The sequence below is a fragment of the Thamnophis sirtalis genome, unplaced genomic scaffold, assembly GCF_051295495.1.
Source record: "Thamnophis sirtalis isolate CommonGarterSnake01/CBP01778 unplaced genomic scaffold, rThaSir2_p1.2 scaffold_15, whole genome shotgun sequence".
NCBI lineage: Eukaryota > Metazoa > Chordata > Lepidosauria > Squamata > Natricidae > Thamnophis > Thamnophis sirtalis.
This window is the reverse complement of record NW_028261395.1, coordinates 2,781,326-2,806,052: the sequence shown is the minus strand read 5'-3', so window position 1 is coordinate 2,806,052 and position 24,727 is coordinate 2,781,326. Positions and strand designations below refer to the sequence as shown.

The 24,727-nt window shown below is 45.2% G+C and overlaps 2 protein-coding genes across 2 annotated transcripts in view; one reads left to right on the top strand and one right to left on the bottom strand.

Moving 5' to 3' along the window:
- The window catches only part of RBP4 (retinol binding protein 4), a 14,028-nt gene extending 14,020 nt beyond the window's left edge, over nucleotides 1-8 (top strand). Inside the window, exon 5 of the mRNA XM_087701945.1 lies at nucleotides 1-8. This exon is cut by the window's left edge and continues 306 nt beyond it. The gene's annotated coding sequence lies outside the window, so the exon portion shown is untranslated.
- Nucleotides 9-2,375: 2,367 nt separating this feature from the next.
- FFAR4 (free fatty acid receptor 4) lies at nucleotides 2,376-12,968 on the bottom strand. The gene is made up of 3 exons (XM_087701860.1): nucleotides 12,051-12,968; nucleotides 4,671-4,799; nucleotides 2,376-2,919 (listed from the first exon to the last, which is right to left on the bottom strand). The coding sequence occupies exons 1-3, from the start codon at nucleotides 12,576-12,578 to the stop codon at nucleotides 2,512-2,514; spliced, it is 1,065 nt and encodes a 354-aa protein (XP_087557986.1). The 5' UTR covers nucleotides 12,579-12,968; the 3' UTR covers nucleotides 2,376-2,511.
- Between the last annotated feature and the right edge of the window lie 11,759 nt (nucleotides 12,969-24,727).

Sequence of the window (24,727 nt, the reverse complement as noted above, 5' to 3'; positions counted from 1 at the left end):
GGCGCGCATTGTGTGTTGTGTCTCTTCTCATTCTACAAATCTTACTGTACTGGCATAACTTCACCTCATGGATAGGGAAAGTATACCCTCATCGTGATCAATTGAAAAACTTTTCTTGAGGAAGTTGAAGCTGTAACATAAAATATTATTGCAATTTGTCCAAATGTTGCCTCTTTCTGCAAGACACATACCTATTTTTCTTCAAAGTACGCTAAATTTTATATGAACATGATTTGTTTAGTATCCTTTGAGCTACAATAGAGTGTTCGAAGACTTCAGTTAGTCCAGAATGCAGCCGCGCGAGCGATTGTGGGTGCGCCCAGATACACCCACGTCACACCTATCCTCCGCGAGCTGCACTGGCTACCCATTAGTCTCCGGACCCGCTTCAAGGTGCTGGTCGTTACCTATAAAGACCTACATGGCATCGGACCTGGGCACCTGAGAGACCGCCTCCTGCCAATTACCTCCCATAGACCGATCAGATCTCACAGGTTAGGCCTCCTCCGGATTCCATCTGCCAGCCAATGTCGGCTGGCGACTCCCCGGGGGAGAGCCTTCTCTGTTGCAGCTCCAGCCCTCTGGAATGAGCTCCCCGTGGAGATCCGGACCCTTACTACCCTCCCGGCCTTCCGCAAAGCCACCAAGTCCTGGCTGCTCCAGCAGGCCGGGGGGGGGGGGGGCTCGTGAAATATCCAGCCCCACGGAAAATGTGAATGTTGCATATTTTTAAAGTGCTGTTTTGTCTATTTATCCCCCTCCCCTTGTTTATTGTGAGCCGCCCGGAGTCCTTCGGGAGTGGGCGGCATACAAGACAAATAAATAGATAGATAGATAGATAGATAGATAGATAGATAGATAGATAGATAGATAGATAGAAGATAGGTAGGTAGGTAGGTAGGTAGGTAGGTAGGTAGGTAGGTAGGTAGGTAGATAGATAGATAGATAGATAGATAGATAGATAGATAGATAGATAGATAGATAGATAGATGATAGATGGATGGATGGATGGATGGATGGATGGATGGATAGATGATAGATAGATAGATAGATAGATAGATAGATAGATAGATAGATAGATAGATAAACAAACAAACAGAAACATGAGAATCTCCCACGCACTGAGTCAGTTGCTGGACCAAAGAAATTGGTTTTTAGATTTTTTTTAATGCTGCCTCTATGATTATCATTTTAATATAAAGAGCTCAAAGTAGTGAACGTACAAAATACTCTTTCCTCCTCCTACTTCCCCCACACAGCTACCCCGTGAGGTGCGTTGGGCAGAGGGAGAATAAAGACTAAGCAGCAAAGTCTAATGGGACAGAGGAATTTGATTTTAAACTGGGAATTTCAACTGAATATTCATAGGACCAAACCTATCTGTTTATTATTATAAGAGGGAAACTGCTAGCAAAATACACATGTATAATTTTAATTCAGGGACAATTAATCACTTCTTTCTACTGGTGGAGGTTTTTCACAGCCGGTGTGTCAATCAAATGATATGTTTTGGGGCTGAAAGGTCGTGGTTTATGTTTCTGATATCTTGAGCCGAGGTGGCGCAGTGGTTAGAGTGCAGTACTGCAGGCCACTTCAGTATCTGCTATCTGCAGTTCGGCGGTTCAAATCTCACCGGCTGAAGGTTGACTCAGCCTTCCATCCTTCCGAGGTGGGTGAAATGTGGACCCAGACTGTGGGGGCGATATGCTGACTCTGTAAACCGCTTAGAGAGGGCTGAATGCCCTATGAAGCGGTATATAAGTCTAACTGCTATTGCTATTGCTAATTGGGGAATTCTAGGCGTTGTAATCCATAGAATCTAAAGTTATCAAGGATGACAAACACCATTGAAAAGGATAACTGGCATGTTAAAGTACAGTCCTACTTTAGTGGTGAAAACTCCCTTTTTCCAGTATACATCAGTGGTGGGTTGCAGGCGGTACGCTCCGGTACGTGCGAACCGGTGCCTGCCTGGAGCACCCGGTACTGTTCCGGTGCGGTGCTTCAGAGGGCCCACCTGCCCACCCGAGCTCCTTACCTGTACTTGAGCTCTTTGGCGCTTCCGTGCACAGAATGGTGCCTGCACAACGCTCCGCCAAGCAGCTGGAGCATTGCGGAGGCTCGCAGAGGCGTCGTAAGAGTTAAGAATGTGCGTGTTGCCCGTGTGTGCTGCGTGCGTTCATGTGGTGGACGCCGGGCCTTGTTACAACCGTACCAGTTGCAACAGGATCCGGAACTCACCACTGGTGTACACTCACTCTTAGGAAGTCAAGAGTTCTGTGTGAACCTGTTCTTGGATATGATTTTAAGATCCTAAAGAAATCATTATTTTAGTTAGTTTAGGATGGTATAGTACGGAGATGTTCCCAGCTAAACTGTTTTAACGCATGTTTATTGCTATCAGATTTATTCATCCATGTTCCTTACCAAGGTAAACAAAATTGTTTTCCCAACTGCTTACTCCAGTTCTTAAAAACTCTTGACCTTCTTCTCACGAGGAATACCACGCGGCTATCTGGTGATAACGGATACTGTGAAATCTCTCCCGTTCTGCTGCTTCGCAGACGTCTCCACTGTAGTCTCTTTCTTCCCAAGGGGGTTTTGGCAACAGAAAAAAATTTGCCTCCAGCCATGTCTAAACTGGACTATATTGTACAAAACCGGGTTGACGATTGAATTGGAAAATGTAAACGCCATTATCCAGAAGAAAAAGAACGACGCAATGTTCACGTCCGGTTGGAACTTCTGGACCAGAATGAGGAGAATGGTGATGATGATGGGGCTCCACATGACGAAGAAGGAAATCATGAGGAGGAACAGAGTCCGGAACAATTTGAAATCTTGCTTGGAAATGCGAATGTGGTGCCCCTCCGAGTAGGCCATGCCCACCTGGAGGCGTCTCCTCGAGGCCTTGGCGATCTGCAATTGGAACATAGTAGAAAGTTGAGCCTTGAGAATTACCTTTCTTAACTTTGAAAAGCTTTCAAAAATACCACGTTTAGGATTTCTTAATGTTTCAACAACTATATACAGGTACATTACGACAGTTCATTCAGAGACCATTCAAAGTGGTCCGAGGTGGCACAGTGGTTAGGGTGCAGTACTGCAGGCCACTTCAGCTGACTGCTATCTGCAGTTCAGCGGTTCAAATCTCACCGGCTCAAGGTTGACTCAGCCTTCCATCCTTCCGAGGTGGGTAAAATGAGGACCCGGATTGTTGGGGGCGATATGCCGACTCTGTAAACCGCTTAGAGAGGGCTGGAAGCCCTATGAAGCGGTATATAAGTCTAACTGCTATTGCTATTGCTAATTCCTGATTGCTCTGTTCTAGGGCCTGATTCTTCCTTCAAGGAGACTTTTAAATTGCTTTATTGTCTAGGACAGTGGTTCCCAAACTTGGCAACTTTAAGACTTGTGCAGAGCTGGCTGGAGAATTCTGGGAATTGAAGTCCACAAGTTTAGGGGGGTTAGGTTTAGGTTTAGGGGTTAATTTTAGTTTTAGCGTTTACAGCGTGCTTCTGTCTCCGTGCTGTTGTCGCGCTGTTGATGACGTCAGCTACGCGGTTTCGTCGAGTGCGGTTTAGTCGAGCGTGGTTTTGTGGTGGAACCGTTATTGACTTACCTCCTTGCAGCAAACAACCTGATTAGCACAGGGAAAAAAATATCTGTCTCTGCCTCCCAGCAATTTGCCTCCTGGAGCACACAGCAAGCTTCACTTTCAATTTCTCCCGATCATCAGCTGTTTCAGGCTGCAGGGATTGCTATAGACCATTGCAGCCTCCGGAAGCGTCCCCCTCACCACCCCCCTCACCCCGCTTGCTGCAAGAGGGTAAATTGCTGGGAGGCAGAGGGCAAAGAGTTGGGGCCTGTAGGTGGGTGAGGCAACATCCAGTGCATAAGACGCACCCAAATTTTCACCCTCTTTTAAGGGGAAAAAGGTGTGTCTTATACTCCGAAAAATACAGTTGTCAACTTGCAACCATAATTGGGGCTAAGTTAAGTGAGTTGTGCCTGATTGAACGATCATTTTTGTCACAGTTCTGTCACACAATCACTGCAGTTGTTAAGCGGATCGTGCTGCCATTAAGTAAACCTGGCTTTAGATTTTTTTAAAAAAAAAAACCCACTTGGAGCCATTTGTTAAAAGAAGCAGCTTTGGCTACAACAAACTTCTTTAAGCTGCTCTCTCCATGGAACAGATCCCTGGTTGGACTAGAAGATCTCCAAGGTCCCTTCCAACTCTGTTATTCTATTATTGGGCTTAGATGGGGGTCTGATTCATCAGGGCAATGCTTATGTTCTTATGTTTTAACAATAAACGTTACTGAGATGTTTAAGAATATTTTTAAAAAGTCAGTCGTGCGTTTCTTATTGCATTATCAACTTCCTTCGGTGAATAAATGCTAAAATTTTGATTTTGATTTTATTATATTTATATGCAGCCCTTTTCCCCCCGGAGGGGACTCAGGGCGGTTCACAATTCAAATCAGGGAAGGGGGGGTACAGACAGAAAATTAAAGACGAAACATAACAAATGAAAATCCGGCATATATTCTTGTGGTCCGTAAAATTGAAATTCCATTTGACATACCCACTTTTTAACATTTTAACAGCTGGCAGTTCTTAGCATCATTTTAAAAAAAAGAAAGAAGCAAAACTATGGAAAATACCTGTAAAATCTTTGAATAACTAATTACAATGACCAATCCCGGCACAAGGAAGATGACGGTGGCAAAGGAGACATCCCAAGCGATTTCTACTTTAATTCCGGGCCAATCCAAGGTGCAGATATACATTTCCTGTAAGGAAAGAACAAAACTTACGTAAGCACTTCTTTGGATTTTCAACACAGCCCTTTAGAAAAATCCATCTCACTCTTCCGTGTGACATAATCACTCACCAAATACAAGCTACAAAACAGCTAACGATTACATGATTTATTACGGTAAATAATAGTGTGTATCCAAATAAAGGTGTATCAACTCCTAGGATAAATTAAACCAAAGTTTCGCATCAGTGAAACTGAATAGCTCGACAAACATTAGAAGTTATGAGCTCAATCTGGCTACGTTAATAACAGCTGTAGGTTAGAAGTGAAAGGTGATAGTACTTATTCCCTGACGATCACAGGCAGTCCTCAACTTACAACCACAAAATGAGCTCGAAATGTATGTCGTTATGTGAGAAATTAAATGAGCTTGCCTCCTTTTATGTTTTTTCTCTCCAGTGAATCACTGCGGTTCTTAAATTAGTAACCTGGTTGTTAAGTAAAACTGGTTTCCCCATTGCTTGTCAGAAGGTCGCAAAAAAGGATGACTCCGGGGACACTGCAACCGTCATAAATGTGAATCAGTTATCAGGTTTCCGAATCTAAGCCACCGGACCAGTGGTGGGTTTCAAATTTGTTTTAGAACCTCTTCTGTAGGTGTGGCCTGCTTTGTGGGAGTGGCTTGCTGGCTGTATGACTGGGTGGGAGTGGCTTGTCAGCCATGTGACCAAGTGGGAGTGGATTGGCCGTCATGTGACTGGGTGGGCGTGGCCAACTTGTAAAATGTGGTGAAACTCACTTAACAATGCCCTTGCTTAGCAACCAAAATGTTGGCTCAGAAACTCTGGCATTTGAAGCACGCAAGTCTTAAAGCTGTCAAGTTACAAGACCCTTGCACCCCTAACCCTTTAGGGGAAAAAAAACCCTAGGGGTGTTCAAACTTGACAGCTTTAAGACTTGTGGACTTCAACTCCCAGAATTCCTCCTCCAGTCATGTTGGCTCAGGAACTCTGGCATTGAAGTGTGCAAGTCTTAAAGCTGTCAAGTTACAAGACCCTTGCACCCCTAACCCTTTAGAAAAAAAAACCAGGGGTGTTCAAACTTGACAGCTTTAAGACTTGTGGACTTCAACTCCCAGAATTCCTCCTCCAGTCATGTTGGCTCAGGAGCTCTGGCATTGAAGTGTGCCAGTCTTAAAGCTATCAAGTTACAAGACCTTTGCACCCCTAACCCTTTAGAAAAAAAACTCCAAGGGGTGTTCAAAGTTGACAGCTTTAAGACTTGTGGACTTCAACTCCCAGAATTCCTCCTCCAGTCATGTTGGCTCAGGAACTCTGGCATCTGAAGCGTGCAAGTCTTAAAGCTATCAAGTTACAAGACCCTTGCACCCCTAACCCTTTAGAAAAAAAAACCCCAGGGGTGTTCAAAATTGAAAGCTTTAAGACTTGTGGACTTCAACTCCCAGAATTCCTCCTCTCGCTCTTCATCTTGATGATGTGCGGACAGGCGGGGGGAGGGAGCTGAAACCGGTTCTAAACGGCAATGTAGATTTGTGGAACCTCTTCTGTAGAAGAGGTTAGAACTGGCATGAACCCACCCCTGCACCGGACCATGGGGATGCCGCAATGGTCATAAGCGTGAAAAAATGAATATAAGTCACTTTTTTCAGTGCTGTTCTAACTTTGGACGGTCATTGACTGAGCTGCTATAAATCGAGGACTAGCTGTATTGTTCCCTCTTTCATCTTATGGCCTACACAACTTGTAGTTGTATAGGGAAGCCTATTTCCTTAGGAAAGTACCTCAAATCTTCAAAAAGAACAAGGCTACCGTAATCTGGCAGCAAAACTCGAGACGGCCACTTGGGGGCGGCAAAGAGAAATAGAAAACTCAGTGCTCCCCAACCTTGATGACTTGGCCCGCCACTTGCAGAAGTCGAACTGCATGAGCGTTGACGTACGCCAATCAGCTCCTCAACGTGGCCCTCTTCCGGACAGGCCATGGCCTGGTGGTGGGCTGCTGTCTGGGGCTTGGAGACCCCCTGCTCTAACACTTCGTTGCCGTTGAATGATTTCTCATCTCATTTTTGCATGCTAGCTATGATATAGCTAGCCGAGGTGGCGCAGTGGTTAAATGCAGCACTGCAGGCTACTTCAGCTGACTGCAGTTCTGCAGTTCGGCGGTTCAAATCTCACCGGCTCAAGGTTGACTCAGCCTTCCATCCTTCCGAGGTGGGTGAAATGAGGGCCCGGATTGTTGTTGGGGGCAATATGCTGACTCTGTAAACCGCTTAGAGAGGGCTGAAAGCCCTATGAAGCGGTATATAAGTCTAACTGCTAACTGCTATATAACAGGCAGGCCTATTGCTCAAGCACAGGAAAGCAAAGACTTTTATAACATCTGAAATTATACATTGATCATAACACGTACATTTCTGCACATTTTTCTATATGCCATATTGCCTTATAATTGCCTCCCGCCGCCGCTACTACTGGTTTGGCCCAAAGGTGGGTTCCTACCAGTTCGCACCTATTCGGAAGAATCGGTTTGTCAAATCTACCGAACCGGTTAGAAGAGGTTCCACCAGTGGACCCGGAAAGCAGGCCACACCTACAGAAGAGGCTCCAAACATTTTTGAAACCCACCACTGATCCTTGGATAGGATTATTCTACACTATCATGCTCCTATTTATAAACCTCAGTGCCTCTGCGAAAGGTAAGGATGACTCCTGCGTTTGTGGCGCAATCAGAACATTGCGTGTGTTGACGTTGTTTTAACGCAAACCAAAGATGCCTTTTAAAAAACAAGTTTACATCCTATTCTTATGCATGCCAGTGCTGTGTGTGAGGTCATTTAAGGTGGTTCTGACAAGTGTCGTCGGCATCTTCATATCCGGTCACATGGCCGGCAAGCCACTCCCATCCGGTCACATGGGGTGTCAAGCCACTCCCACAAAGGAGGCCACACCCACAGAGTAGGTTCGAACAATTTTCGAAACCCAGTTTCTGAGCCAACATTTCGGTTGCTAAGCAAGAGCGTTGTTAAGTGAGTTTCACCACATTTTACAAGTTGGCCACGCACACCCCGTCACAAGCCACTCCCACCAGGTCACATGTCCAGCAAGCCACTCCCAAAAAAGCAGGCCACACCTACAGAAGAGGTTTGAAACCCACCACTGATCCAGAGAGACGATTTGCTTCTGACCGGCCTTAAACCTCTATGCAAAACTGAGTGAGAGATGGTTTCATTAAACTAATCAGGACTGGATCGAGATAGATTCTGAATGGGAGCTCATCAAGAAATCAATGAACTTCCGGTTTCCAGCACTCACATGCGCCCCAGCCAGCTAGTCTTCCAGTTACTGGCACACATGCGCAGGTGACAATCAGCTGCCCGGTGTGTATGATCATGCCAGAAAACAGAAGACCAGCTTTTCTGCCACATACACAAAAGCCCCCTGATGGTCACGTGTGCATGCACGCCAGAAACCCGAGAGAGGAATGGGTGATGCCCCCGCGTGCCAGGCAACATGGCTCCATGTGCCACTTTAGGCACGCGTGTCCCAGGTTCCCCAACACCTGGTTTGATGGGAGCTCACTCAACATAAAACCACGAGATTCAGAGGCTGGAGAATGTCTCTCTCCATCCTGCTTTTCTCTTTTTCTAAACTTTATCCTTCTTTTAAAGATATTTTGCGTAATCCACCATATTTTTAATCCAAAACGCCTTAACCTTTTGGCAAGTCCACCATATGTGAAAATATGGAGCATCGAGAGAACCACACCTCCAACATTTAAGGCTGTACATTCGGATACATAGAAGCCAGATGTTCTATAGATGGCATTTAGATCCTAAAAAGCATCCTGCTTTTCTTGAGCAAATGCTCATCTTCATGATCTTTATGAGCCAAGGTGGCGCAGTGGTTAAATGCAGCACTGCAGGCTACTGCTAGATCAGCAGTTCAGCGGTTCAAATCTCACCGGCTCAGGGTTGACTCAGCCTTCCATCCTTCCGAGGTGGGTAAAATGAGGACCCGGATTGTTGGGGGCAATATGCTGACTCTCTGTAAACCGCTTAGAGAGGGCTGAAAGCCCTATGAAGCGGTATATAAGTCTACTGCTATTGCTATTGCTTTATGAATCTTCCCAAACTTTGTTCTGGACAACGTATTCAGTCTTCCCTCCAGTTTTATTCTATACCTCAATTATTAAGTGAGAGAGAGAGAGTTCCTTCCTTCTCTGTTTTGGTTTGCTCACTCGTTGCAAGATACTTCAAGGCGCTTTGCATAACTCAATATCCCTAAATCGAAGCCTACGTAATCTCTTTGATACGCCTACACTCCGTACTCCTAGGACTGTAAAGTACTCCGTGCACCTGGTAGTAGGCAGCTAACGTCAGTTGTATTTTGGGGTGAACGAAGCCCAGCTCTCCAATTTGCGATGCCACATTTTTATTCCACTTTTTGGGCCAGTAGGTAATATTTTGCTTGGATCTGAACGAGAAACAGTCAAGAGGGGATTTGTTCACTGTGGATGAATCTCCCCAACTGCCACACTTCTATCTCTCATAGATCTTTCCTTCATTTGCTGTAATTGCTTGAAAATCATTAAGAGCCAAGGTGGCGCAGTGGTTAAATGCAGCACTGCAGGCTACTGCTAGATCAGCAGGTTAGCGGTTCAAATCTCACCGGCTCAGGGTTGACTCAGCCTTCCATCCTTCCGAGGTGGGTAAAATGAGGACCCAGATTGTTGGGGGCAATATGCTGACTCTCTGTAAACCGCTTAGAGAGGCCTGAAAGGCCTATGAAGCGGTATATAAGTCTACTGCTATTGCTATTGCTATTATTAACCCCATCATGATAACGAAGGCATTTATGATTTGAATCATTCTTTAACTGCTCTTCAGCCGACACATCAAAAGCAGATTATGATCAGAACAATAAAATGCAAATAAGTATAAAGAAACAAAAACTGTAACACGGCAGCGGATAAAAGCACGCAAACACACATGGCAAATAGCTTTGTCATATGAAAGCTCTTTAATCCGCTCCAAAAATGAAAGCAAAGCCAATCTCAGGTGACTTTCCAGATGGCTTCCCTCTTGTTCCAGTTGCCATCAATTCATGGTAGCAGTATCTCATCCTTACAAATCTTTCAAAGTATTTAAAATTAATAATCTCATCAATCCTTCCCAACAAATACAGTTGAGTATGGAGCTACGTAATTGGCTTTGTTTTACAGCAGGATCTGAATGGAGAACAGCTTACAATTTTGGCCTCTATGCTGCAAACCTTTTAATATTTATTTATTTATTAGACTTATATACCGCTTCATAGGGCTTTCAGCCCTCTCTAAGCGGTTTACAGAGTCAGCATATCGCCCCCAACCACAATCTGGGTCCTCATTTCACCTCGGAAGGATGGAAGGCTGAGTCAACCTTGAGCCGGTAGGATTTGAACCGCTGAACTGCAGATAGCAGCCAGCTGAAGTGGCCTGCAGTACTGCACCCTAACCACTGCACCACCTCGGCTCTCTGTCTATCAAACCAAACTATCTATCTATCTATCTATCTATCTATCTATCTATCTATCTATCTATCTATCTATCTATCTATCTATCTATCTATCTATCTCTCACCTATCTATTGATCAATCTATCGATCTATCAATCTATGATCTATCTATGTATCTCTACCTACCTACCTACATCTCTCTCTCTCTCTTTCTACCTATCATCTATCTAGCAATAGCAATAGTTAGACTTATATACCGCTTCATAGGGCTTTCAGCCCTCTCTAAGCGGTTTACAGAGTCAGCATATTGCCCCCACAGTCTGGGTCCTCATTTTACCCACCTCGGAAGGATGGAAGGCTGAGTCAACCTTGAGCCGGTGAGATTTGAACCGCTGAACTGCAGATCACAGTCAGCTAAAGTGGCCTGCAGTACTGCACCCTAACCACTGCGCCACCTCGGCTCATATATATTTCAGGGGAAGCACAATTGAAATAGATGATGGATGGATGGATGGATGGATGGATGGATGGATGGATGGATGGATGGATAGATAGATAGATAGATAGATAGATAGATAGATAGATAGATAGATAGATAGATAGATAGATAGATAGCAGACAGAAAGATAGATGTAGATCAGGAGTGTCAAATTTCAGCTGACTGCATTTCTGCAGTTCGGCGGTTCAAATCTCACTGCCTGAAGGTTGACTCAGCCTTCCATCCTTCCGAGGTGGGTGAAATGAGGACCCAGACTGTGGGGGGCGATATGCTGACTCTGTAAACTGCTTAGAGAGGGCTGAAAGCCCCATGAAGCGGTATATAAGTCTAACTGCTATTGCTATTGCTGTTCCTACGTGAGCAGGGGGTTGGACTAGAAGAGCTCCATGGTCCCTTCCAACTCTCTTTATCTGTTAAATGTTAAGTAAGTGGTGCTTAGGACATGGGTATTAAAATTTCTCCTTCTCCTCTCTCCCCTTACCACTCCTCTTTATACACCTCATTTTCTCCCTTCACCCTCTCTGCTATCCCTCTCTTCCTATCTTTCTTCTCTCCTCTGCTTCCAACTCTTCTACATCCTGTCTTCCCTCCATCCTTTTCTACTCTACTTCCCCTTCTTTTCTCCTTCTCCTCTCTCCCCTTACCACTCCTCCTTATAGACCTCGTCTTCCCCCCTCACCCTCTCTCCTATCCCTCTCTTCCTATCTTTCTTCTCTCCTCTGCTTCCCACTCTTCTACATCCTGTCTTCCCTCCATCATTTTCTACTCTTCTTCCCCTTCCTTTCTCCTTCTCCTCTCTCCCCTTACCACTCCTCCTTATACACCTCATCTTCCCCCTTCCCCCTCTCTCCTATCCCTCTCTTCCTATCTTTCTTCTCTCCCCTGCTTCCCACTCTTCTACATCCTGTCTTCCCTCCATCCTTTTCTACTCTACTTCCCCTTCCTTTCTCCTTCTCCTCTCTCCCCTTACCACTCCTCCTTGTACACCCCATCTTCCCCCCTCACCCTCTCTCCTGTCCCTCTCTTCCTATCTTTCTTCTCTCCTCTGCTTCCCACTCTTCTACATCCTTTCTTCCCTCCATACTTTTCTACTCTACTTCCCCTTCCTTTCTCCTTCTCCTCTCTCCCCTTACCACTCCTCCTTATACACCCCATCTTCCCCCTTTCCCCTCTCTCCTATCCCTCTCTTCCTATCTTTCTTCTCTATCTTTTCATTTCTTGCCCCATTGGGGGGTCCTATGGCTCCCCCCCCACCTACCAGGATCAACTCACCTGGCCCCTGGTGGGCAGCGGCTTGACGCTGAAGTAGTAGCTGAGCGGGAGGGTAGCCAGAGCCGCCAAGGCCCAGATGGACAGCAGGCAGGTCACCACCCTCCGTCCTTTCCAGGGCTTGGAGGGTTTCAGCCGGACGATGCTGACCACCCGCTCCAGGCTGACGGCGGCCAGGGAGAGGATGGTGACGCTGCCACTCAGGCTCAAGAGGAAGAAGAGCAGGTGGCAGACGGCCTCGCCCAGCGTCCAGCTCCCGGTCCAGCGCACCACCGCGATGACCGGGATGGCACTGATGAAGAGCAGGTCCGCGCAAAAGAGGTTGAGCACCAAGCAGCTGGCAGCGCCCGGCCGGCCCTTGCGGCGCAGCACCAGCCGGATGGCACCCGCGTTGGCCACCGAAGCCAGGGCGAAGATCGAGGCCAGCACCACCGTCTCCACCACGCTCAGCCCCAGGTGGACGCTCTCATCCTTGAAGTCCGAAAAGAAGGGGAAGAACGTGTCGTTCCCGACAGCCCCGGCTCCGGGCATGGAGAGCCAAGCGCCCGGGGCATCGGGGGCACCAGCTGGGCGGAGGGGCAGCAGTTTTGGGTCCAGGAACCCCCCCTCTGCTCCCCCCGACCGGCCGCCTCCTTCCTTCCAAGCGAGCTCGGGGTAGATGGCGCACCTGGGCGCACCTGGGCTCACCTGGGCGCACCTGGGCTCACCTGGGGAGGCGGAGGAGCGCTTAACCGTCCCGTCCCGCCGCAGGGAGGGGAAAGCGAGGACTTTACGAGGAGTAGTAAGGGGCGCGTTGGCAAGTCCTTGGCAGGTCCTCCTCCTCTTCCTCCCCCCCGATAGGACTTGGGAACCGAGAAGCGAAAATGCGCCCTCACCCACAGCCCGAAAGCAAAAGGGGGACCCGAGGGGAGAAGTTTGTGGAAGTAGTAAGAGTCTGCTCGCTCGCGTAGGGAGGGAAAAAGAAGGAAGAGAGTTGTTTTACAACGCTTGGTAGGAGAGAGAGAGAGAACCTGCCCTGGGACCAAGGGAGGATTCAGGGCTACGAAGTGACAGAACCCCGAGGAAACTTTAGAAGAGGAGAAACGACAGAGGGATAGAAGTAGTCTTAACTGAGCTAGTTTAACGCACTGGCTTTTAGAATGAGCAAGAGAGTGATTCCTGATTGATTGATTGATTGATTAGCAATAGCAGTTCGACTTATATACCGCTTCATAGGGCTTCCAGCCCTCTCTAAGCGGTTTACAGAGTCAGCATATCGCCCCCACAGTCTGGGTCCTCATTTCACCCACCTCGGAAGGATGGAAGGCTGAGTCAACCTTGAGCCGGTGAGATTAGAACCGCTGAACTGCAGATAGCAGTCAGCTGAAGTGGCCTGCAGTACTGCACCCTAACCACTGCGCCACCTCGACTCTCTATCAATCTATCAATCTATCAATCTGTCAATCTGTCAATCTATCAATCTATCAATCTATCAATCTATCAATCTATCAATCTATCAATCTATCAATCAATCTACCAATCTATCTATCTACCTATCTACCTATCATCTATTTATCATCTATTTATCATCCATCTATCTATCTATCTATCTATCTATCTATCTATCTATCTATCTATCTATCTATCTATCATCTATCTATCATCTATCTATCTATCTATCTATCTATCTATCTATCTATCTATCACATATCTATTGATCAATCTATCGATCTATCAATCTATGATCTATCTATGTATCTCTACCTACCTACCTACATCTCTCTCTCTCTCTTTTTCTACCTATCATCTATCTAGCAATAGCAATAGCAGTTAGACTTATATACCGCTTCATAGGGCATTCAGCCCTCTCTAAGCGGTTTACAGAGTCAGCATATCGCCCCCAACAACAATCCGGGTCCTCATTTCACCCACCTCGGAAGGATGGAAGGCTGAGTCAACCTTGAGCCGGTGAGATTAGAACCGCTGAACTGCAGATAGCAGTCAGCTGAAGTGGCCTGCAGTACTGCACCCTAACCACTGCGCCACCTCGACTCTCTATCAATCTATCAATCTATCAATCTGTCAATCTGTCAATCTGTCAATCTATCAATCTATCAATCTATCAATCTATCAATCTATCAATCTATCAATCTATCAATCTATCAATCTATCAATCAATCTACCAATCTATCTATCTACCTATCTACCTATCATCTATTTATCATCTATTTATCATCCATCTATCTATCTATCTATCTATATCTATCTATCTATCTATCTATCATCTATCTATCTATCTATCTATCTATCTATCACATATCTATTGATCAATCTATCGATCTATCAATCTATGATCTATCTATGTATCTCTACCTACCTACCTACATCTCTCTCTCTCTCTTTTTCTACCTATCATCTATCTAGCAATAGCAGTTAGACTTATATACCGCTTCATAGGGCTTTCAGCCCTCTCTAAGCGGTTTACAGAGTCAGCATATTGCCCCCAACAACAATCCGGGTCCTCATTTCACCCACCTCGGAAGGATGGAAGGCTGAGTCAACCTTGAGCCGGTGAGATTAGAACCACCGAACTGCAGATAGCAGTCAGCTGAAGTAGCCTGCAGCGCTGCACCCTAACCACTGCGCCACCTCGGCTCTTGTATGATGTGCTCTCTTCTTGAATTGAGGATGACAGGATTAGTCCTCGGTTTACAACAATGCGTCTGTTCAAAGTTACAATACAACAGCAGTGAAAAAAGTGTGATACGACCATTTTTCAAACTGACAACCTTTGAGGCCTCCCCGTGATCAAAATTCAGAAGCTTGGCAATTGCTTCATATTTATGACACTTGTAGTATCCCAAGGTCATGTGATCGATCCCCTTTTGCGACCTTTTGACAAACAAAATCAATGGGGAAGACAGATCCACTTAGCAACTGTGTTACTGGCTTAACTGCAATGATTCGCTTAACGACCGTGACAAGAAAGGTCGTGAAATGGGGCAAAACTCACGTAACAAATGTTTCGCTTAACAACCTAAATTTTGGGCTCAGTTCTGAAGCTGAAATGCACCAAGGGAAGGAGAGGAAGAGTGGGAAGCAGAGGAGAGAAGAAAGATAGGAAGAGAGGGACAGGAGAGAGGGTGAGGGGGGAAGATGAGGTCTATAAGGAGGAGTGGTAAGGAGAGAGAGGAGAAGGAGAAAGGAAGGGGAAGTAGAGTAGAAAATGATGCAGGGAAGACAGGATGTAGAAGAGTGGGAAGCAGAGGAGAGAAGAAAGATAGGAACAAAAGGGACAGGAGAGAGGGTGAAGGGGGAAGATGGGGTGTATAAGGAGGAGTGGACAGAGGAGAGAGGAGAAGGAGAAAGGAAGGGGAAGTAGAGTAGAAAATGAGGGAGGGAAGACATGATGTAGAAGAGTGGGAAGCAGAGGAGAGAAGAAAGATAGGAAGAGAGGGACAGGAGAGAAGGTAAGGGGGGAGATGAGGTGTATAAGGAGGAGTGGAAAGAGGAGAGAGAAGGAGAAAGGAAGGGGAAGAAGAGTAGAAAATGATGGAGGGAAGAAAGGATGTAGAAAGGGGGAGCAGAGAGGGGGAAGAAAGTGTCGGATAAGGTATAAATATGGTGTCTGGAGAGCAGAAGAGCCAATAACTGTTTTTTTTTTCCTTTGGTAGTTGATGGCAAGATGAATGCGACGAAGCCCAGAGGAGCAGCCAGCTGCTACACATATGCGCACTTTTCTGGGTTCCAATGCTCTTTTCTGGGTTCCAGTGTTCTGGGCCGTGCACGCACTCCAGTTTCAGCACTCAGTTCCAAACAGGTTAACTATCACTGTCTGAGGCAGTTTAAAATGTTCAAATGAGATTCAAATCATCGAACGTTCTACGTTCACGAAAATTACTCGAGTTCAGAAAGCAAACAAGGGATTTTTCTACACGCTGACACAGAAATTGGTCTGTTTGTACGATTGTCAAACCCACAAAATGTTTCTCTCTCTCTTATATTGCAGGTCCATTTATCATAGTATCATTTACAAGAAAGAATAAACTAGAGAAACGGAAATTAGTTTCGTATCCTAAAGCGTTACTCTGTTGTGTCGCTTGGGGATTGGAACTGCATTTTTATTGAACCCAACCCTGGGTGATTAAACTTCCACTCTGTGTGTCTTTTATCGCAATGGGTTGACATAATTTTCGCCATCTAAACAAGTCGTACTGTATTGTACTGTTTAATGTTTGCAAAGAGGCAGCATTCGTGTTGGTTTTTAGTCACCAGCTAAGAGCTTACTCAGAAAGTGGTTAGGATTAAAAGTTCGTTTCAGGAAAGAGGAAATGAAACACGACCTTTTAAATATTGGAATAATAGCGAAATAGAAAGAGTCTCGGCAAACTAATATTGTCTAACATCTTTTCTTTCTTTTTTTATTGAAAATTTTAGGGGGGGGAAAACTTTTACAAATGTTTACCTCTCCCCCTCCCCTCCCCCCCAACCTCCCCCCTCCCCTCCCCTCCACCCCCACCCACCCCCAACCTCCCCCACCCCTGACTTCCCAGAACCAACCAATTTTATTAAATTGAAATTGAAATTTCAGGTTGCTTCTAATTTGTAGAGTAAGAACTCATGGGAAAGAAGAAAGCGGCCCTAACAGAGGTGGGTTCCAACCAGTTCGCACCTGTTCGGTAGAACCGGTTCGTCAAATCTACCAAACCGGTTAGAAGAGGTTCCACCAGTAGATCCGGAAAGCAGGCCACACCTACAGAAGAGGCTCCAAAATTTTTTTGAAACCCACCACTGGTGGGTGTGTAATGTCTCGCAGTTATCTACGCATTAATAATGATCTAGTAATATTTCCTTATGCATTTTAGCTTTTTACCTTTCCTTACATAATTGGTGTTTTTTTCCCCATACTTTTGGATTTCTATTTCTGTCTCCGTTAGTTGGCAATTGCTAAAACTAATCCCATGTGAAAAAGTATTCAAAGCCTTCTTGGTTTTAATTGTCAATTTATTTATTCCCGCCACATTGTAATATTTATTCATTGACATATCTCTGTTTTCCCACTGTTGTGCAAACACAATTCCAGCAGCTGCTAACATGTGTAAAATTAATATATATTATACTCCCTTTCAAATAGCCAACAAAATATTTCTGGTTTTAATTCCATATCTTGCTTTAGGATTGCTCCTAACCACTAACTTCTGAATAGCTACTTGGACCGACCTAAGTACTAATTCATAATTTCATATCCGGTCACATGGACGGCAAGCCACTCCCAACCAGTCACATGGACAGCAAGCCACTCCCATCCGGTCACATGGGTGGCAAGCCACTCCCACAAAGGAGGCCACACCCAGAGAGTAGGTTCGAACAATTTTTGAATTGTTTTTTTTGAGGACCCGGATTGTTGTTGGGGGCGATATGCTGACTCTGTAAACCGCTTAGAGAGGGCTGAAAGCCCTATGAAGCGGTATATAAGTCTAACTGCTATTGCTATTGAAATCCACCACTTTGCCCTAATTAATTATAAGCCTGCATCCCCCAATAATTTGCCAATCAAACAGAAAACGGAGCGGGTGGGTGGCGAGATTCTCATCTCAGCTTTAACATTTTACTGGAAACGTATCATTTTATCCATTGGTTCTTCGAGTGTTCTTGAAGCCTTGAAAACATCATGTTCTCACATTTATATTCTTTACTGATGAGTGTTGACATATATCATCTTTAAATGTTTGTGAAGTTCCATGGGCATTATTATTAGTTTTTTGTGAGAAGTTGGAGAGAAGTTTTTCAGGTGCTCTCAGGCGGCCAGCTACATACAGTCAAGGGATGGTTTATCGCATTTCTTGCACCTTGTACGTATTCCTGTATTTGTCGATTGCAAATAAAAACAGGGCTGGCTCAGTTCTTTTTGTTACACGAAGGCAAACAGATGGCCGAGGTTTTATACAGAGAAGCAGATGGATTGCAGTTGACATGGTGACTGGGGTAGGCTGGCAGTGTTTGAAAATAGTTGCGCAGGAATAAAAAGTTCAGTCCCAGAAGAGGCGAAATAATTCTGCCACCTCCTACAGTTTCTTGATGGAAACTATATTTTTCTTCAACCCACACTTCGATGGAAATATGTGAAGTTCGACCAAAAGACTGGAAGCCTGCATACTCCTGGGATTAATAATTTGTTCACAGAGCTGGTTTTGATTTATCAAATTATAAAACATTAATTACAGTCTGCTTTAGGCAGGCTTAATTTATATTTCTAAAAAAAAACAACAGGTGTTTCAACTACAGTAAGTTTAATAAGAAGAAGTCACTTCCCCTCCTATCATATATAATAATAATAACAGTGGACTTATATACCGCTTCATAGGGCTTTCAGCCCTCTCTAAGCGGTTTACAGAGTCAGCATATCGCCCCCCAACAACAATCCGGGTCCTCATTTTACCCACCTCGGAAGGACGGAAGGCTGAGTCAACCCTGAGCCGGTGAGATTTGAACCGCTGAACTGCTGATCTAGCAGTCAGCCTGCAGTGCTGCATTTAACCACCGCGCCACCTTGGCTCATATATATATTTCTTCAAAGTCCTTGAATTGTTTTTTTGTTGAAGAGGTAAGGAAATATCTTACCTTTGAAGCCTAACTGTTGATGATTTTAAGGATTTGGGTATAACTAAATTCTTCAAGGACACGTTTTAATAATTCCCTGTGTGGGTGAGGGTAAAACATTAACGACTATAAACTGGTTCAACTCGATTTAAGCTGGGATCTGTAATGGATAATGCTGATGGGCGGAATGTTCCAATAGAGAGATGCATTCAATTAGGGATTTTTTAAAAAGTAATGAGCAATAAATTTAGGAGACTCAGTTGTCCAGTCAAGCTGAATCGACAATTACTTGCAGAATGTCTCTAGTATTATGAGAGATACATTTACCTTAAATCTTACTGTTAAGGATTAAGTGATTCCCCACCCCGCTGTATTTTTGTTCTAAAATGTATATGCCTAAAGTAGACACATCCTCAGCATATCTTACCGCTGTGAAAATAGAGTCATATTGAAATCGTGCATTGAAAAAAAGGCTTTTTGCCCCTGAAAAGCGTTCGGAGACTACAATTAGTCCAGAATGCAGCCGCGCGAGCGATACTGGGTGTATCTGGGTACACCCGCATTACACCTACCCTCCGCGAGCTGCACTGGCTTCCCATTGGTCTCCGAGCACGATTCAAGGTGCTGGTTATCACCTTTAAAGCCCTACATGGCTTAGGACCCGGATATCTTCGAGGCCGTCTTCTGCCGCACACCTCCCTAAGACCGATAAGATCGCACAGGATAGGCCTTCTCCGGGTGCCATCAGCTGGACAATGTCAGCTGGCGACGCCTCGGAGTAGGGCCTTCTCTGTGGCCGCTCCGGCCCCGTGGAATGAGCTGCCCCCAGAGATCCAGACCCTATCCACCGAAGTTCACAAATAATCAATGTGGTCTTGCTTCTCCAGTCCATTTCCCGAATACCTTGCCCATTTTGATCTGCATGCACAATCGTACCTTCTTTGCTTTCCAGGAGGACCTGTCTCTCTTACCCGCCATCATATGATTAATCGCCTGCTGGCAATGGCAACACTTCTTTGCCTATCAAAACCTGCTACAGCACGGGAACAGAGTTCACCAGAATCATCCTCTTCCCATTCAGAATGTTTAGCAGAGAAATAGGATCTATTGGATCACCATGGATCAAATTGACACCTTCTCCAAATCAGCCTTCTTGCCCTGGAATTGTGGGCATACACAAGTGCGCCAGTGTGCCTAACATCCTATCGTCCCGGTTTATTTGTACCCATTTCCTGTGTTCTTATTCATGTTTATTCTTCTTCCTGTTATCTTGTACGCGAGTGACAAACTAAATAAATAAAATAAAAAAATAAATCTAGGAAGGGAAATTTAAATTCGGACTATCCTCAGCGATGCCTGAAACAATTGGTCCGCTAATGGGAGGAGATGGCAGACGGATAACAGGCAGTAGAGAGAAAACAGAACTACTTAATTCATGCTTTGCATCTGAACCCATGCCAAAAGAAAACACTACTTCAACTTAACCAAAAACAGGACCATCAATGACAGGTTAGGAATGCAAATTAAAATATGCAAAAATAAGATAAGAGAGCATCTATCTGTCCTGGATGGATTCAAATTTACTAGGTTCGGATGGACTATGTCCCGGTGTTCAGAAGGAACTGGCAGACGTGATAAAATTGAAATATATCTTTCGGGAGAATTGGAAGAGAGATGTAGTTCCCATTGTCAAAAAGGGAGGGGGAGAAGGAGGGATAAACAGATCCAGAAAATTACAGAGCAATCAGCCTAAGATAATATTAATAAGATAATCAAGCAACAAATTTGTGAACACCTAGAAGCAAACAAAGTTATAACCAGAAGCCAACATGGGTTTGTCAAAACCAGATCATGCCAAAAAAATCTCATTTCATTCTCTGACGAAGTGACTATATTAGTGGATCAGCTAAATGCTGTGGACATAGCATATTTAGATTTCAGTAAAGCATTCAATAAAGTAGACCTCAACCTACTTAGTTTAGTTTAGTTTCACTTTATTTGTATGCCGCCCTTTTCCCTGGGGGGACTCAGGGCGGCTCACAGTTCAAAGGGGGGGGGGGAAGGACAAACAATTTACAACATAAAGGCACTACATCATTTAAGAACTCAACAGTCATACAATTCGAGTAGGGGTTAGAGTCTTTAACCCCAGGCCAGCCGGGATAGCCAGATTTTAAGGGCGGCGCGGAAGGTCTGGAGGGTGGTGAGGGTCCGGATCTCCACGGGGAGTTCGTTCCAGAGGGTCGGAGCAGCCACAGAGAAGGCCCTCCTCCGGGTAGTCGCCAGTCGACACTGGGCGGCTGATGGAATTCGGAGGAGGCCTAATCTATGCGATCTTATTGGTCTAGTGGAGGTAATTGGCAGTAGGCGGTCTCTCAAGTACCCAGATCCAATACCATGAAGGGCTTTGTAGGTGACAAGTAGCACCTTGAAGCGCACCCGGAGATCAACAGGCAGCCAGTGCAGCTCGCGGAGGATAGGTGTTATGTGGGTGAAACGAGGTGCACCCACGATCGCTCGCGCGGCTGCATTCTGGACCAGCTGAAGTCGCCGAATGCTCTTCAAGGGCAGCCCCATGTAGAGCACATTGCAGTACTCCAGCCTAGAGGTCACAAGTGACTGTTGTGAGAGCCTCCCGGTTCTTGGCAAGCTATAAAAATGTGAAATAGACAGCAATTCCAGATGGGTTTGTAACTGGCTGATAAAATTGTACACAACATGTACTCCTCAATGGGATTACATCTGTGTGGAAGCAATGGGGAACCACAAAGTTCTGTTTTGGGCCCAGTACTCCAGTATCTTCATAAACGATCTAGACAAAAGGAATAGAAGGGGAACTCATCAAATTTGCAAATGACACTATGCTGGCAGGAGTAACCAACACCCCCAGAAGACAAGTTCAAGATCTAAAAAGACCTCGACAGATTTGAACATTCGGCCCTATCTAACAAAATGGAATTTATCATAGATAAAAGTAAGGTTTTACGCTTAGGCCAGAAAAACCAATTGTGTAGGTATGGGCTAGCTGAAACTTGGCTTAATTTCCAGTAACTGTGAGAAGGATTTTGGAGTCCAAGTGGACAATCACTTAAATATGAGCCAACAGTGTGTAGCAGCAATTGTAGTGTCCCCTTTTCAAGGGAATATAAATTAGGAACAATTATTAGTTCCCATTATGATAAGACTTATTCATAAACCACTTAAGGAGAGAACCTACCAGCCATGTGGCACTTCCTGATTCATAAAAAAACCCTCAAAATATGTTACCAGATTATAACAATTTAGAGCAGTGTTTTTCAACCTTGGCAACTTGAAGATGTCCGGACTTCAACTCCCAGAATTCCCCAGCCAGGATTCGCTGGCTGGGGAATTCTGGGAGTTGAAGTCCGGACATCTTCAAGTTGCCAAGGTTGAAAAACACTGATTTAGAGTATATTATTAAATCAGTCTTTATTACCGTGTTTCTCTGAGTGTCTTATTTTCTTTTGACCTCTGAAATAAGCGCTTGGCCTTATTTTTGGGGAGGTCTTATTATTTTTGAGGTGCAGGAGGTGGTGAATGTGGTCACCTCATGGCTGCTGCTGTGTTGCAATATTTTGGGGGAGGCCTTAGTGATCCTGACTGGTTCAGTTATTCCGTAGCCCAGAGAGGACTAAGACCCAAGGCTACTTTCCCCTTTTCATTTTATCCATATCTACCTGACATTCAGCAGCTTTCCACAAAACGTGAATAATTGTAAATAATCCTCAACTTCCAACTGTTCAGTTCTGATGGACTTACCTGGGGGCTACTTCCGGTCTGGATTCAAAGTCCGATGGTCAGATCCCTCTGCAGCCCTATGATCAAACTTTGGGGTTTCAACTGGGTTATATTTACGGCCACCTGGGGTGCCGCGCAGACACAGAGCTGCATTTTACGACACTTTTGCAGAAAACCAACATTTATGTCCAGTTTTTGGGAAAACCGCACTCATAGGGATCTAAAATATCACCTCTAATTTCTTGATTACGGATCTGGACCCAACCCAAGACTTCTTTCCGACATCTCCTTGAAAGCAACGGAAATCTTTTCCTGTATTTTAATTTCCATCGCGGCTGCATGATCTTTTAAAGCATCATTTAATACTTTTTGCAATAGTTCTTGGGTCAAAGGTTCCCCAACAAGAGGGGCGGGGGCAGCAATGACTAATTTAGTTGTCGGAGCAGGTGAACTCCCAGCGCTCTTCGAGGTGATAGGTGGTTTAATTTGCTTAGAAGCCATTTCCTCAGTTAATCTTATCTTGCACCCAATTAATAAATCCAGGCAAGCCGCTTGTTCAGTTATTACTCTGTAGTTTGCTAATAAATCACTGCTGATTTAATGATAGCAATAGCAGTTAGACTTATATACCGCTTCATAGGGCTTTCGGCCCTCTCTAAGCGGTTTACAGAGTCAGCATATTGCCCCCAACAATCCAGGTCCTCATTTCACCCACCTCGGAAGGATGGAAGGCTGAGTCAACCTTGAGCCGGTGAGATTTGAACCGCCGAACTGCAGCTAACAGTCAGCTGAAGTGGCTGCAGTACTGCACTCTAACCACTGCGCCACCTCGGCTCATGATCTTTAAATGATCTTGAGCTCTATAATAGTTTAGCAATAGCAATAGCAGTTAGACTTATATACCGCTTCATAGGGCTTTCAGCCCTCTCTAAGCCGTTTACAGAGTCAGCATATCACCCCCACAGTCTGGGTCCTCATTTCACCCACCTCGGAAGGATGGAAGGCTGAGTCAACCTTGAGCTGGTGAGATTAGAACCGCTGAACTGCAGATAACAGTCAGCTGAAGTGGCCTGCAGTACTGCACCCTAACCACTGCGCCATCTCGGCTCTTTTGAGCTCTGTGAAAGTCTGTAACATCACAGCACAACCCCGCCTACAAAACTCTTCGGCACCCATCTTTGTCTTTCTGCCACGTAGTTACTTAGAAGGAATTTTTAGAAGAATGGAGTTAAAGTCTAATACATACAATTGGAAGTTCTCCGGTATTTGTCTGCCTATGTTGGATTCAGGTACAAATCAATCATTGAGTAACGTGTGGACGTATGCCTTCCTTCCGCAAAAAGGGCAGAAAAAAATCCCGGGCGCCGAGTTCACTGGGTTGTAGGGAGGCTCACACCTTCCACACCCCAGATTTATCTCCTGGGGGAGGTTAGTGGGGCACTTCCCAAGCCCAGCTTCTCACCCCTCCTTCTTTGCCCGAAGGAGAGGTAATCAATCTGTCAAACAGCTGATGGATGCTGTTTAGACAGCTTAACGCAGCCTCGGGGCTGGAGCTGCTAAAAAAGAAACAGCTCCTTCGGGCAAGGTGGCGCAGTGGTTAGGGTGCAGTACTGCAGGCCACTTCAGCTGACTGTTATCTGCAGTTCAGCGGTTCAAATCTCACTGGCTCAAGGTTGACTCAGCCTTCCATCCTTCCGAGGTGGGTAAAATGAGGACCCAGATTGTGGGGGCAATTTGCTGACTCAATTTGCTAAAAATCTGTAAACCGCTTAGAGAGGGCTGAAAGCCCTATGAAGCGGTATATGTCTAATTAAATAAATAAATAAATAAATAAATAAATAAATAAAACCGAAAGCCACCACAAACAGTCTTGATGGACAGACAGGCTGTCATTACAGTGTGGTGCCTGTGATTTTGGTAGCAGTAATTGCTTTCAGATCGATGTGAAATATCTGTAGTCGTGGTTACAAAACACTGTTCTTATCTAGTTTAGTGGTAGCTTTATAAGCCATCAAGACAGAGTGTCTCCTAAAGGAGATACAATTCAATCAAATTCTGGGCCGAGAAGGAGAGTAGAAAGGAAGGAAGGAAGGAGGGAAGAAAGGAGGGAAATTAAGAGAAAAGAAAGGAAGGAGGGAAGGAGGAAAGGAAGGTATGTGAGAAGGAGGCGGGGATGGAGAGAGGAAAGGGAGGGGGAAGGAAAGGAGAAAAGGAGAAAAGAAGGGAGGGAAGGAAGGAGGGAAGGAGGCAAGGGGGGAGGGAAGAAAGGGGACTGGAAAAGAGGAAACGAGGGAAGGAAAGAGGGAGGGAGGGAAGAAGATACCTAACCTTTGATGTCTATA

What these genes read in the sequence shown, in the direction of transcription:
- FFAR4 (XM_087701860.1), bottom strand. Translation starts at nt 12,578, where the DNA reads ATGCCCGGAGCCGGGGCTGTCGGGAACGACACGTTCTTCCCCTTCTTT. An exon ending in CGCTGCCCACCAGGGGCCAG is followed by an intron (nt 4,800 to 12,050) that starts GTGAGTTGATCC and finishes CTTTCCTTACAG; the next exon opens with GAAATGTATATCTGCACCTT. An exon ending in GTTATTCAAAGATTTTACAG is followed by an intron (nt 2,920 to 4,670) that starts GTATTTTCCATA and finishes TTCCAATTGCAG; the next exon opens with ATCGCCAAGGCCTCGAGGAG.